Genomic DNA, 14,037 nt, shown 5'->3' with positions numbered 1-14,037 from the left:
CTCTCTCTTTGCTCTCTCTTTCTCTCTCTCTCTCTCTCTCTTTGCTCTCTCTCGCTCTCTCTCTCTCTCTTTCTCTCGCGCTCTCTCTCTTTTTCTCTCGCTCTCTCTCTCTCTTTCTCTCGCTCTCTCTCTCTCTCTCTCTCTCTCTCTCTCTCTCTCTCTCTCTTTCTTTCTCGCTCTCTCTCTTTCTCTCGCTCTCTCTCTTTCTCTCGCTCTCTCTCTTTCTCTCGCTCTCTCTTTCTCTCGCTCTCTCTCTTTCTCTCGCTCTCTCTTTCTCTCGCTCTCTCTCTTTCTCTCGCTCTCTCTCTTTCTCTCGCTCTCTCTCTTTCTCTCGCTCTCTCTCTTTCTCTCGCTCTCTCTCTTTCTCTCGCTCTCTCTCTTTCTCGCTCTCTCTCTTTGCTCTCTCTCTCTCTCTCTCTCGCTCTCTCTCTCTCTTTCTCTCGCTCTCTCTCTTTCTCTCGCTTTCTCTCGCTCTTTCTCTCGCTCTCACTCTCTAGCTCTCTCTCTCTGTCGTATAGCTGTGAACGCAGCAGGTGCATGGATGGTAAAAAATAAGCAGAGGTAGCTCACCGAGTTTACCCCCAGGTTGTTGATATGTGTAAAACAGCAGACATAGATGATAGTGTGACTCACAGCAAAGACAAAAAGTACATGCCTAAAGTACACAAATGACAAACATCAGTGCACTGCAGCATCTGCGCTAAGACACGGAAACTCACCCATCCACAAATCTCTGTATAGGAATTGTGGTTGCTAGTTTTGCTAGTTTTGCGGGCTATGAGTCTCTACATCTGTCATAACTTGGATTTTCACACTGTATAGACGACTGTTATTACTTCCCTTAGTTATTTTAGTCATGTTTTAAAGGTGCTTGTTAGCATTCTTAATACACACTATCCTATGATTGTAGATATGGCTCCTGTACCTCACACATGCCTTTGTCTCACGTACACACACTTATGGAGATAACAAGGGAGATAACTCTTCAGGTCTCATTCGCAAGTTTCAGTTCCTTTCTGACCTGTCATTACTTTGGAGTATAAACATAGGGTTGTTTACGTAATCGCGCCCCCTGGCCTACAACCTTCCTATCTACTGAAAAAGACAAACCCAACAACAACTTCCTGGTCAACTTTAACACAAACATGCAGAGGATGGCATGAGAGATTGCAGAGGACCCCTCCAATTTACTAAACTCAGAGTTCACACACCACCTGGCCTGCATTATACCTCTCCACTGCCCAACAAACTCAAACTCCCTGGCCAACAGCAATCTCCTTCACTGGCTACACACAATCCTCACTTACACCAGATGATGAATTACCCAAAAATGAATCACCAGTCTCATTTATAATTGAAGTGCATAAAAATGATAAAATAATCATCTTCATCACCCCTATTCCAATTAGAACAGCTCTGAGCAATTTTCACTCTGAACATAGCTATCTATAGGTCTGTCAGGCAGGGGGTTGAGCTTAACGGTGCTTGACTAGCTTAGCGCTTGTATACAATGATCTCTTTAAGGGAGCTTAACACCTGTCTGTCAAATGGATTGCTATTGGGACTGTTTAGTTTGAGTATCTGGGACTGAGGTGTTAGCAGTTGTTGTTCTTCAATAACACAGACCCCAAAGGAAATCGGGGGGAGAAAATATATTTATTCAAAGAGAACAAATCATAGTTTTTATGCTGGGAAGTAGATGGTAGATTCTTCCCTGTCTGCAGTGTTTTCTTCACTGAATAAAGAGCAATGATGCTGTTTAAACCCAAGCCTAGCCTGTGGTTGACCAATATAATTGGGCCAATAGCCAAATGCCAAGTATCCCGTTTCAGGCACAATGTATAGATAATTTGGACCAATGAGACCTTGCCACATTTAGCTATGAGTCCTGGACTGAAACCCCTCCTGTGTCCCTGTCCCGTTAATCTTCAGTTCCCCGTTACAGAAAAACAACTATTTCCATTGATAGTTAATTCCCTCTTGACCTCTGCGTTGTGTATTTATCTTCGAATATTCTTAGAGGTGATGGGAGTTTGGATATAGATGTAGAACGAGGAAAGGTGCAGGCCTGTCGAGAGGCTTTCTCTTGCCCTTCCTCGTCTTCCTCCTCTCTCGATCCTGGGTGCTCTGGAAAGTAGTTTGAGAGAAGGAGGGAGAGGGGGTTGATGGAACTGAGTGAGTGAGCATAAAGGTGGAGTGCAGAGAGGACAGAGTGGGCGAGGATTTACTCTCTTCACTTGGAAGAGCACTCTGCTCTGTGGTGTGTGTTAATGCTCTGTGTGTGCCATCACAACCCTGATTATATTGAAAGGGCTGTGAGCCTTTACTGTTTGTTTACTTAGCGAGCATACACGGACCCTACTGTATGAGTCATCTTAAAAGTGACTTAGTTTAACACTCCATGGGATATCTGCGAAATGTACATCAAACTGGTACATAAAACTAGAATTATATTATAATGGATTGTCAGTCCATAACTCGGTCTATGAATTTGAGTGGTGACATTTCTCAAGCCTAGCCGATTACCAACAAAATGTAGCTGAGACGTCTTGTTGTTGTTGGGATCCCAGATTTACCCCTTTTTAGACATTGGCACGTTGTTTCATTATGAACCAGTCAAATGTGGCGTCATTACCTAGCAAGTATGAGAAGCATTTATTTAAATTTCAGCATCAGAGAATGTTCCTCCACGTTGAGAGGCAGATGTACAGGGTGTCTGGCGCATTGGATTAACATTCAGTTGGATGGGAGACAGAAATACTCTGAGTGAAACACCTACTTTTGTATTAGTTTTGATGATGTCATTTGGGGTTGAATTTGAGGCATTTCTGTTTCCCATATAATTACATGGCCCCTCTAAAAGGGTTTACGGTTTATCCTCAATCACTGGTTATTTACTTGTGCACTTAATGGTATAGACAAGGAATGTACAACAGTATGTGCATTTGAGAGAAAGTATGAGAATGGGATTTGATGGGTTCAATTACCATACTCACAACTATTGATGTCTGTTAGTGTTTGTGTAAATGGATATACAGTGCCTTGCGAAAGTATTCGGCCCCCTTGAACTTTGCGACCTTTTGCCACATTTCAGGCTTCAAACATAAAGATATAAAACTGTATTTTTTTGTGAAGATTCAACAACAAGTGGGACACAATCATGAAGTGGAACATTTATTGGATATTTCAAACTTTTTTAACAAATCAAAAACTGAAAAATTGGGCGTGCTAAATTATTCAGCCCCTTTACTTTCAGTGCAGAAAACTCTCTCCAGAAGTTCAGTGAGGATCTCTGAATGATCCAATGTTGACCTAAATGACTAATGATGATAAATACAATCCACCTGTGTGTAATCAAGTCTCCGTATAAGTGCACTTGCACTGTGATAGTCTCAGAGGTCCGTTAAAAGCGCAGAGAGCATCATGAAGAACAAGGAACACACCAGGCAGGTCCGAGATACTGTTGTGAAGAAGTTTAAAGCCGGATTTGGATACAAAAGGATTTCCCAAGCTTTAAACATCCCAAGGAGCACTGTGCAAGCGATAATATTGAAATGGAAGGAGTATCAGACCACTGCAAATCTACCAAGACCTGGCCGTCCCTCTAAACTTTCAGGTCATACAAGGAGAAGACTGATCAGAGATGCAGCCAAAAGGCCCATGATCACTCTGGATGAACTGCAGAGATCTACAGCTGAGGTGGGAGACTCTGTCCATAGGACAACAATCAGTCGTATATTGCACAAATCTGGCCTTTATGGAAGTGGCAAGAAGAAAGCCATTTCTTAAAGATATCCATAAAAAGTGTTGTTTAAAGTTTGCCACAAGCCACCTGGGAGACACAACAAACATGTGGAATAAGGTTCTCTGGTCAGATGAAACCAAAATTGAACTTTTTGGCAACAATGCAAAACGTTATGTTTGGAGTAAAAGCAACACAGCTCATCACCCTGAACACATCGTCCCCACTGTCAAACATGGTGGTGGCAGCATCATGGTTTGGGCCTGCTTTTCTTCAGCAGGGACAGGGAAGATGGTTCAAATTGATGGGAAGATGGATGGAGCCAAATACAGGACCATTCTGGAAGAAAACCTGATGGAGTCTGCAAAAGACCTGAGACTGGGATGGAGATTTTGTCTTCCAACAAGACAATGATCCAAAACATAAAGCAAAATCTACAATGGAATGGTTCAAAAATAAACATATCCAGGTGTTAGAATGGCCAAGTCAAAGTCCAGACCTGAATCCAATCGAGAATCTGTGGAAAGAACTGAAAACTGCTGTTCACAAATGCTCTCCATCCAACCTCACTGAGCTCGAGCTGTTTTGCAAGGAGGAATGGGAAAAAAATTCAGTCTCTCGATGTGCAAAACTGATAGACATACCCCAAGCGACTTACAGCTGTAATCGCAGCAAAAGGTGGCGCTACAAAGTATTAACTTAAGGGGGCTGAATAATTTTGCACACTCAATTTTTTCGTTTTTGATTTGTTAAAAGTTTGAAATATCCAATAAATGTCCCACTTGTGTCCCACTTGTTGTTGATTCTTCACAAAAAAATACAGTTTTATATCTTTATGTTTGAAGCCTGAAATGTGGCAAAAGGTCGCAAAGCTCAAGGGGGCCGAATACTTTCGCAAGGCACTGTATACACACAGTGTATGTGTTAACATCTCTATATTGTTTCCCTGTAGGGGAAGACTCCAGGCCTACTGTACCGTGTGTGTCGGGTGGCCCTGCCCCTCTGGCTCCTGCTGTTGGCCTTACTCCTCTTCGCCTTCTTCCTGCCCTGGATGGACGAAGGCTCCAGCTGCTCTCTGTCCAACAACTTTGCCCGCTCCTTCAACATCATGCTACGCTACGACGGACCTCCACCCACATAGAAGAATCATATAAGTTGATTCCTCTTCATCCTCAATCCATTGTGTGTCTGTGTGTGTGTGTTAAGGCATCTACATGCTTCCCAGCCGAAACAGTTCGGAGAAGTTTGTGCATATATTATGACGACATTTTGTGACATTTTTGTTAGTTTTGAGCTTTTTCGGCTGTTCAGGCACACGCATTTCTTTTCTGGATGCAGGCTGAAGTTCAGAGCCAAAGTCTACGCCCCTTCGTCGGTGATTGGTCAACAATAGGGATTCTTCAATAAAGTCTTTGTTGTCATTCAACGAGGCGACTCGTTTTCATGCAAATTCTTTCATTGAGAAATACTGCACCAAGCATCTTAGTTAGATGTAAAATTGTGCGACTAAGATCTCTGCAAAAAAACGTCAAAATGAATGACAGATTTCTTGGGTTATCTTGAATTAGTTCTTACTATTTTGCGGAAGCGTATACTGGCTATGGCGTTTCAAATTGACACACAGTAATGTTGCTTGTTTTTTTTTTTCATTTTCCAAGCGAATGTCTTTTAAGAGAGTATGCGAGAACACTCGTTCGGCTAGGCGCCAGTCGAACCGAAGCATGCTGACGCCTTTAGTGTGTGAATGTGTGTCTGTGCTGGATGTGTCACTGTGTGGGCGGGTAGCCTCGGCTCTTTCCACCTGTTCCTCTTGACTCAAGCTGTTCTCCACTCTGCAACCCACACGATCAAGCCAATTCACACAGGCTGGCAACACTTCCATCCATCCACAGAGTAGCTTGCTCCACTCCCTCTCCTTTTCGCAGTACTACAGTAGCTACAACAATGGCCACCAAGCACTTTAGGAGAAGATGAGGATGTGGATTTTTATTTCCTCTATTTGGAGGGATTTGATGTCTTAGAAAATTACTGCGTATGATCATACACTCCCCAAAAATATCATGGTTCACTACCCCTTTAAAGACTGGTGTATAACAGAGATGTGAATACTTTTAAACTGCTTTTAAACTGCACAAATAGCGTTATGCTTTTTTTCTATTTTTGTGTAATTGTAAGCTTTATTTTTTACCTGTACATAATGCCTTTTGCATACAGTACCCGTATCAATTTTAGCACTGTGTTCATAAGTCTAGGCTGGCTTCAATTATAGATGCCGCATGTGCTCACATCCCAAAACACAACGTCTGGGGTGTATTCATTACATCTTGCAACGGAAACCCTTTACCGTGTTCAACAACCAAAAAGAAGCAAACCTACCTGAAATTGTCAAGTAGGAACTCTCGTTTTCGTTATTTGGCGTAAACGGACATAATGTTTTGCAACAGAATCAGCGTAATGACTACACCCCTGTTCTATCATGTGTCAATTCAAATTAATCAATTTGACATATTTTGTTCCAGTGTTAATACAAAACAGTCCAATTGTGATACTGACCATACGGAAAATCAGTCAGTGCTGGTATACATGATGTACCTACTTTTGACTGTTTAAGTATATTGTATTTGTACTGAACTGTAGGTATGTTTGAACAAAATGCTTTTCTTTCCTAAAGGTGCTATGCTATATTTGAACACTGTCATAATGATCCCTTCGCACAGTTTAACTTCTATCTTGGCCCCTGACGTTTTCTTGGACCACAGAGTACTTTAGATGCTAAGTTTACTTTCTTTATAATACATCATGTTCAGCAGGGCCCAGATTATATCATGGAAATAGCTCCTGTTATGGGAGAATATCCTTTTTTGAGCAGACTCTTAAAACGACGCAATGACCCAGTCAACCGTTTCTCTCTTTCCTCTCTCTTGCATCCCCCTCTCTTCTCTCATTCACTTTTGTACTTTTCCCTCCCGCACATGTTTGTTTTACAGACCCGAGGGTTGCTAGGGCAACGGAAACCAAATCGCATTATATCTATTATATCTATTAGTGTCCTATCACACAGCACAGATATTTTTGTTACGACAGCTAAATTAGGTTATAACCCACAAATAGTTTGTTTTTTTACATTTGATTAAAGTTGAACTGTTAGCTTTTGTTCAGAATGAGGGAGAGCGTGTGTTTAGTTTTAGTTTGACTGTCTTGTCTCAGAATGTTGCACAATCTGTATCTGTTTTCTCCGTCAGGGAAGGTTTCAGAGGGCTGTCTTAGTCTGTCATCATGAATGTTGACAAACTTAATTTTAATGAAAAAATGCATGCCTGCCCTACTTGTACAAAGCAGACTTGAACTGAAATATTTATACCATTCTACTGTTATCTATACACGAGTTATGCAATGCTGTTATTCAGTCTTCATACATATTAATGAAACATATCTAGCTCTTTTTAAATGTGAGAATATTAAACGTAAATGCTAAACTAAATACAGAGTACTAAACATCACCATAATATGTGGCATTCATTTGAGTAGCAATTAGCCTACCTGGCAGTCTGGCACCTCTGCTTCTTGCACTGCTAGTGAGTTGAATGCGTATGCAGACCTTTACAATCAACGCAGGTTCAAATGCATACCCTGCCAGGAACCTTACTGTATGTGTGTAGCCATACATGTGGAGCATCCATGTGAACCTTTTTCAGAAGTGCTCCTCTTGAAAGGATCTGCAGTGGAACTGGGAATCTAGGATGGGTGAGGGATAGTGGTGGAAAATGAAGGGAATCTCATGGAATACTGTATCAGATTACTCCGCAGTGTGCATAGGAAGTAGGGTTGAAGAATTCAGCTTCTTTTTTAAACAGATCTCCAGGTTGGAATATTTCAGATACCTCCTGATTCCGGGAATATTCCAACCAGGATTTATGGAAAACTTTTACAAAATTCCCAGGTTATCAACATTTTCCAACCCTAATCAGATTCCTCTGGGTGTTTACAAGGAGTTTGATACAGAGCACTTAGTAGACAATGTAATACAAATGGACATTGGATTAGATTGGAATAGCTTGTCCTGCAAATGAGAATCTGCTTTACAATTTTTTAAAACTTTTAAACGCTCATGCATGCAGGAATGAAGATTCAAAGCTTTTGTAAAACGGTACAATATTATGCTCTTTTATTACTATATTTTGAAATGAATGAAATGCTTAAAATGTATCAACCGGGCCTAACCAATATTTTTGTATTGTACTCAAAACTGGCAATAAAATATGCAGTGTGTATAATTGATATCTGAGTCTGTATGGTGTTGAGCTACTGTTGTTGGGAATTACTGAATCAGCATGAGTAAAATGCCTGAGTTACCAAGTCTTCATCTCAAATGGCACCCAATTCCCTACAGTGCGCAATTTTTGACCAGAGCAGGCCTCTGGTGAAACCCAGCTAGCCATGTGTATGTGACAAATAAATTTGATTTGATTTTATGTAGGGAATTCAATTTGATTTGATTTTGATCTCTTTTAGTCCCCATTTGGACTAATCTTCCAAGAGTCCTTAAACATTAAAATACAATGTATAATACAAACACACGTTCACATATTACAAACATACATAATATACTAACATAGTGACCCAATAAATACTCAATCTAAAACATATTGATTCTTCATCTACTATAGTCCCACAACATTTCTGTGTATTATATTTAAACCGATTTTAAAATGTTTAAATTTACATATTGAAAGGTTTCTAGTTTGCTCAGGTAATTTATTCAATTTCTTTATTGCGCTAAATCGAAATGTTATTTTGCCTATTTCTCTTTTCTGTCTGGATAACGCCATAGATGGTGGACAATCTATTCCTAGTATTTACGGAATGTCTGTCTCTCTTACCAACTGAATAGCGTTGTGAATAGAACTTGGCCGTTTTATATGGTGCCATTTGGGATGCACACGGGTTTAAACTGTAGCAGGCTTGTTTAGTTTCACAAGCCTCTGGTTAGTCAATGATTTGAAAGGCTATGAGCATGTCTTGGAGTAAGCACACATTTCCTTATCACATACCAGGTTGTTAGGTGAGGTTGTGAACTTGTTCCTATACATGTCAAAAAAATACTTAATGGTGGCCAGTATGATATAGCAAAAATTGTGAATTATTCACAAAAATATGAACACAAATAAATGTACATCAGCATATTATATTACAACAGGTTGCATACTAATACACATACTAGGTTGCACCTCTAAAGGTCATTATTGAATTCCAAAAAATATCTTTCCTCCTTTCTGCCCTTTTTGGATGTGAGATGACTGAACAGCTGTACACATTCACTTCTACACCTACTTTCCACCATCTTGCTTTCACCTTTCCAGTTGTATCAGCTTGGGGGAAGGGAGGGGACAACATTTTGGAATGAAATACAGCCCAGCTAGTAATATCTGATAGGTTTTCCTTAACCTGTGTTGAATAGAGGGTTAGGACTGAACGGGTCTAACAAGGTGGACACCACTGAACAAACCAGACACACTGACACCCAAAACCTGACACACAGCCACAGCCTCACAGTCAAATATGAAGCATGTTCTAGCTTTTCTACTGCTTGCCTTGCCATTTCTCTCTCTTTCTGCAAAACAGCTCATGAGATGTGCAGTTGTATCGCAGTATGACATTCTCAGTAAATTAATTTGGCTGTGATTTAGGCCACCAGTGAAGCAAGAGCATCTCATCCGAGGAAGACATAGTAGCTGCCCTGCCAAAACATCTGATTTGTTAGTTACAGATGGGCTCCCAATTCTACACACACACACACACACCCATGCACACACACACACACAACCTCTTGGTAGACAGGCAATATTTATGTCTGGTGCTTGTGCATGACAAGCACTCTGTTGCAACACTCAGGTGACCGTTTGCCTTCCAGGTGTGTGTGTGTGCCAGCCACTAGGGGCAACAGTGAGTACTATTACCATCAAGTAGGCTTGGGTTTGCTTGGGCGTTGTGGACGGGGGTGGCAGATGGCCGTAATCCCATGACTGGATCCGAATTCATTACGAATGGATCCAAAGGTCATGACTGGATCTGAAGGTCTCGTGTTCAATCCCACACATTTTTTTGTTTTAACCCAATCCCAAACCTTAACCCTTGACCATTCAGAATGAATTTCGTAACATACTGTTTTAACCCTATCCCACACCTTAACCCTTAACTTAAAAACACGTCGACATTTGGTTTGGAGAAATGGAACGACGCTGCGTTGGAGGAGCAGGGTGTCAAAAATAATTTGAAATTTAACTTTGGAGCAACTTCGACACTTGCCGTTTGGATAAACGTGGATAAACGTCAGAATCTGTAGTCAAATTGGTCAAACTTGTTGGTCTGTATGGACTCTGCCCTACTTGGCAGAGGCTGAAAGCGACAGTGGCACACTTTGCTATGTGCACAAGCCCTTTCTTGGCCTAATTACTTCAAGTGGAATTCCCTCTTGGTGTAGTGGGACTGTTTTCTCTTCTCTCTCTGTTCCATGTGTGCGGAATACCACAATCCCACTCACTGATATGGGTAGTAGAGCTGAAATCACTGTGTCCCTGTGAATGTGGGTGGCTGTATGTGTACTCCTGTGATTTTGTATGTGTTTCCCTACTACCCACATACACTACAGATCACAAACTCTTACCTAATACATCTCTTGTGCGTGTTGCACTGATTGTTTCCTCAAACCCACGTACACAGTACCTCACCACACTCTCGATCAATGTGCATGTACATTTCACTGCCTCTACCCATTCACCCACTCTCTGCAAACTGCATCCTCACTCACACACAACCCTGCTTTTCTCAACTACACCACTGAGACTCAATCTGGCATGTTAAATAATCTGTGATAGAAATACTCTACTCCTTCCTACTCACAAAGCCGTCCTATAGGATATTTAGCACTTCCCGGAGAATATATATAGAGAGACACAGTATTACACAACAGTGGTGGTCTGTGCCATTTGAGATGGAGGATTTTTTTTTTTCATGAGCATGGCCTTATTTCTACTACAGCAAATTGGATGACTCTCATTCATATCCCATACACCCAGCTCAATGTAACATCGATAGGTTTAGGCTACTACATGTTACTCAAATTTTCCCTACACCCATCATGAGGTTGCTGCAACCTAGCCTATGAAGGAAAGTTTACAACAGATGCACATGTCGAGATACATTTTTGTAACAATGGAGACATTGTGTAAGGCAGTATTTAATGTGTCAATCTTGCCTGCACCTAGCTGATATACTGTAGGATGTCATTATTAGGCCAAAGGTTGCAAACAAGAGTTCAAGTATGTTTATCTCTGTTCCGTTTGCTTTCGTTTAAGAAATATTTTTTCAACAGAATTGGCAGAATGAATACAACCCTCATCACACGCAAACACAGTTAACTTTCATATCAGCCACACACAAACAGCGTGGTCCCTTTCATCGTTCAATAATTCCATCTCGCATCTACACACTCTCCTCCTCTTACCATTTCCCTTCGCTTGTGGACTTCAGTGCACAACACATCAGCTGTGTGACCAGGCCAAAAAACCTAAGGCACAGCCTGCTTCGTTGACACCATATTAGCTAATGTCAAGTCAACATAGCTACTAGAACTAACATCTTTGCAAACCCGCTACAATCGTGCAGTACAGTGTACAGTCAGCAGGCAGATTAGCAGTTAAACCGGCGGGCCCCAGTGGCAAAAAAATAATTAAACCAAACCTTGACTTGGAAGAGTTCCCGTGTTGGATAGCCATAGCCAGCTAGCTAACATAGCATCCCTCTCTCTGTTTCAGCTATGTGTTTGAGTAGGCTAAAGTAGATAGCTGCATTGGCTAGCTAAGTAAGTGAAAAAAATATTAAATATAGCTAGATCTCTCTCTTGCTTCTCCTTCATTTTGAAGAAATTAATTTGTTCAAAACTGTTCAACTATTGTCCTTCTCTCTCTTTGAGTCAGCTACTCACCACATGTTATGCACTGCAGTGCTAGGTAGCTGTAGCTTGTGCTTTCAGTACTAGATGTATTCTCTGATCCTTTGATTGGGTGGACAACATGTCAGTCCATGATGCAAGAGCTCTGATAGGTTGGAGGACAACCTCCGGAAGTTGTCATAATTACTGTGTAAGTCTATGGAAGGGAGTGAGAACCATGAGCCTCCTAGGTTTTGTATTGAAGTGAATGTACCCAGAGGAGGATGGAAGCTAGCTGTCCTCCGGCTACATCGTGGTGCTACCCTACAGAGTACTGTTGAAGCTACCGTAGACCTTCATTGCAAAACAATGCGTTTTAATCAGTTATTTAGTGAAATGTGAATGTATTTAGTATATTTTTACCCAAAAATGATCCCTATTTTAATGTTTCACTATTTTATTTTTATGAAATTCACTGAGGAGGATGGTCCTCCCCTTTCTCCTCTGAGGAGCCACACACACACACACACACACACACACACACACACACACACACACACACACACACACACACACACACACACACACACACACACACACACACACACACACACACACACACACACACACACACACACACACATTACACATTTTGTTACATCAGAGCATTCTTCTAAAATTGATTTTAAAAAGTATTCCTTAATCAATCTACACACCATAATGACAAAGCAAAAACAGGTTTTTAGAAGTGTTTGCAAATTTATAAAAAATGAACAGAAATATCTTTACATAAGTATTCAGACCCTTTGCTATGAGATTTGAAATTGAACTCAGGTGCATTCTGTTTCCATTGATCATCCTTGAGATGTTTCTACAACTTCATTGGAGTCCACCTGTGCTAAATTCCATTGATTGGACATGATTTGGAAAGGCACACACCCGTCTATATAAGGTCCCACAGTTGACAGTGCATGTCAGAGCAAAAACCAAGCCGTGGGGTCGAAGGAATTGTCCGTAAAGCTCAGAGACAGGAATGTGTCAAGGCATAGGTCTGGGGAAGGGTACAGCATTGAAGGTCCCCCAAAACACAGTGGCCTCCATCATTCTTAAATGGAAAAGGCCTCGAAACCACCAAGACTCTTCCTAGAGCTGGTCGCCTGGCCAAACTGAGCAATCGGGGGAAAAGGGCCTTGGTCAGGGAGGTGACCAGGCACCTGATAGTCACTCTGACAGAGCTCCAGAGTTCCTCTGTGAAGATGGGGAAACCTTCCAGAAAGACAACCATCTCTGCAGCACTCCACCAACAGGCCTTTATGGTAGAGTGGCCAGACGGAAGGCACTCTTCAGAATAAGACACATGAAAGCCCACTTAAAGGACTCTCAGTCCATGAGCACCTAAAGGACTCTCAGTCCATGAGAAACAAGATTCTCTGGTCTGATAAAACCAATATTGAACTCTAGCCTGAATGCCAAGCGTCATGTCTGGAGGAAAGCAGACACCATCCCTACTGGGAGACTAGTCAGGATCAAGGGAAAGAAAAACGGAGAGAAGTAGAGAGAGATCCTCAGACTGGGGCGAAGGTTCACCTTCCAGCAGGACAATGACCCTTAGCACACAGCTAAGACAATACAGGAGAGGCTTCGGGACAAGTCTCTGAATGTCCTTGAGGGGCCCAGCCAGAGCCCGGACTTGAACCCGATCGACCATCTCTGGAGAGACCTGAAAATACCTGTGCAGCAGCGCTCCCCATCCAACCTGACAGAGCTTGAGAGGATCTGCAGAGAAGAATGGGAGAAACTCCCCAAATACAGGTGCGCCGAGCTTGTAGCGTCATACCCAAGAAGACTCAAGGCTGTAATCGCTGCCAAAGGTGCTTCAACAAAGTACTGAGTAAAGGGTCTGAATACTTGTGTAAATGTGATATTTCAGTAGTTTTTTTATTCTTCATTTGTAAACATTTCTACAAATCTGTTTTTGCCTTGTCATTATGGGGTATTGTGTGCAGATTGATGAGGAAAAAATACAATACAGCTTGTAACGTAACAAAACGTCAAAGGTTCTAAATAGTTTCAGAATGCACTGGATGATGCCTGAAGGGCACATGTTCTGTAGATAGTGCATGAACACCCACACACACACATTTGTCCTTTCCATTCTCCAGATGATCAATCATGATTCCACGTAACCACCATGTATCAGTATGTTCCCCTGTCGGCTGAGAGAGCACAGCAGCATGCTGACTGCTGTTTACACACTCCAAATGTTCCTCCCTCATTCACTTTGGTCACATCCATTCACTTTAGAGATATCTCCTCAAAGCAAGACTACTAACACAATTACTGTTAAAGGCATGACTGGTTGTGT

At 41.7% G+C, this 14,037-nt stretch overlaps 1 protein-coding gene across 1 annotated transcript in view; it reads left to right on the top strand.

The window, feature by feature from the left end:
* LOC124001279 (nesprin-3-like) overlaps positions 1 to 8,020 on the top strand; it is a 51,475-nt gene extending 43,455 nt beyond the window's left edge. The window contains 1 exon segment of the mRNA XM_046307939.1: positions 4,695 to 8,020. Coding sequence (XP_046163895.1) covers positions 4,695 to 4,883 — 189 coding nt within the window. The 3' untranslated portion in view covers positions 4,884 to 8,020.
* The last annotated feature ends 6,017 nt before the right edge of the window (positions 8,021 to 14,037 follow it).

The sequence above is a fragment of the Oncorhynchus gorbuscha genome, linkage group LG17 (assembly GCF_021184085.1).
Source record: "Oncorhynchus gorbuscha isolate QuinsamMale2020 ecotype Even-year linkage group LG17, OgorEven_v1.0, whole genome shotgun sequence".
Classification (NCBI taxonomy): domain Eukaryota; kingdom Metazoa; phylum Chordata; class Actinopteri; order Salmoniformes; family Salmonidae; genus Oncorhynchus; species Oncorhynchus gorbuscha.
The sequence above is the reverse complement of the archived record's forward strand: the minus strand, read 5'-3'. Positions and strand labels throughout refer to the sequence as shown.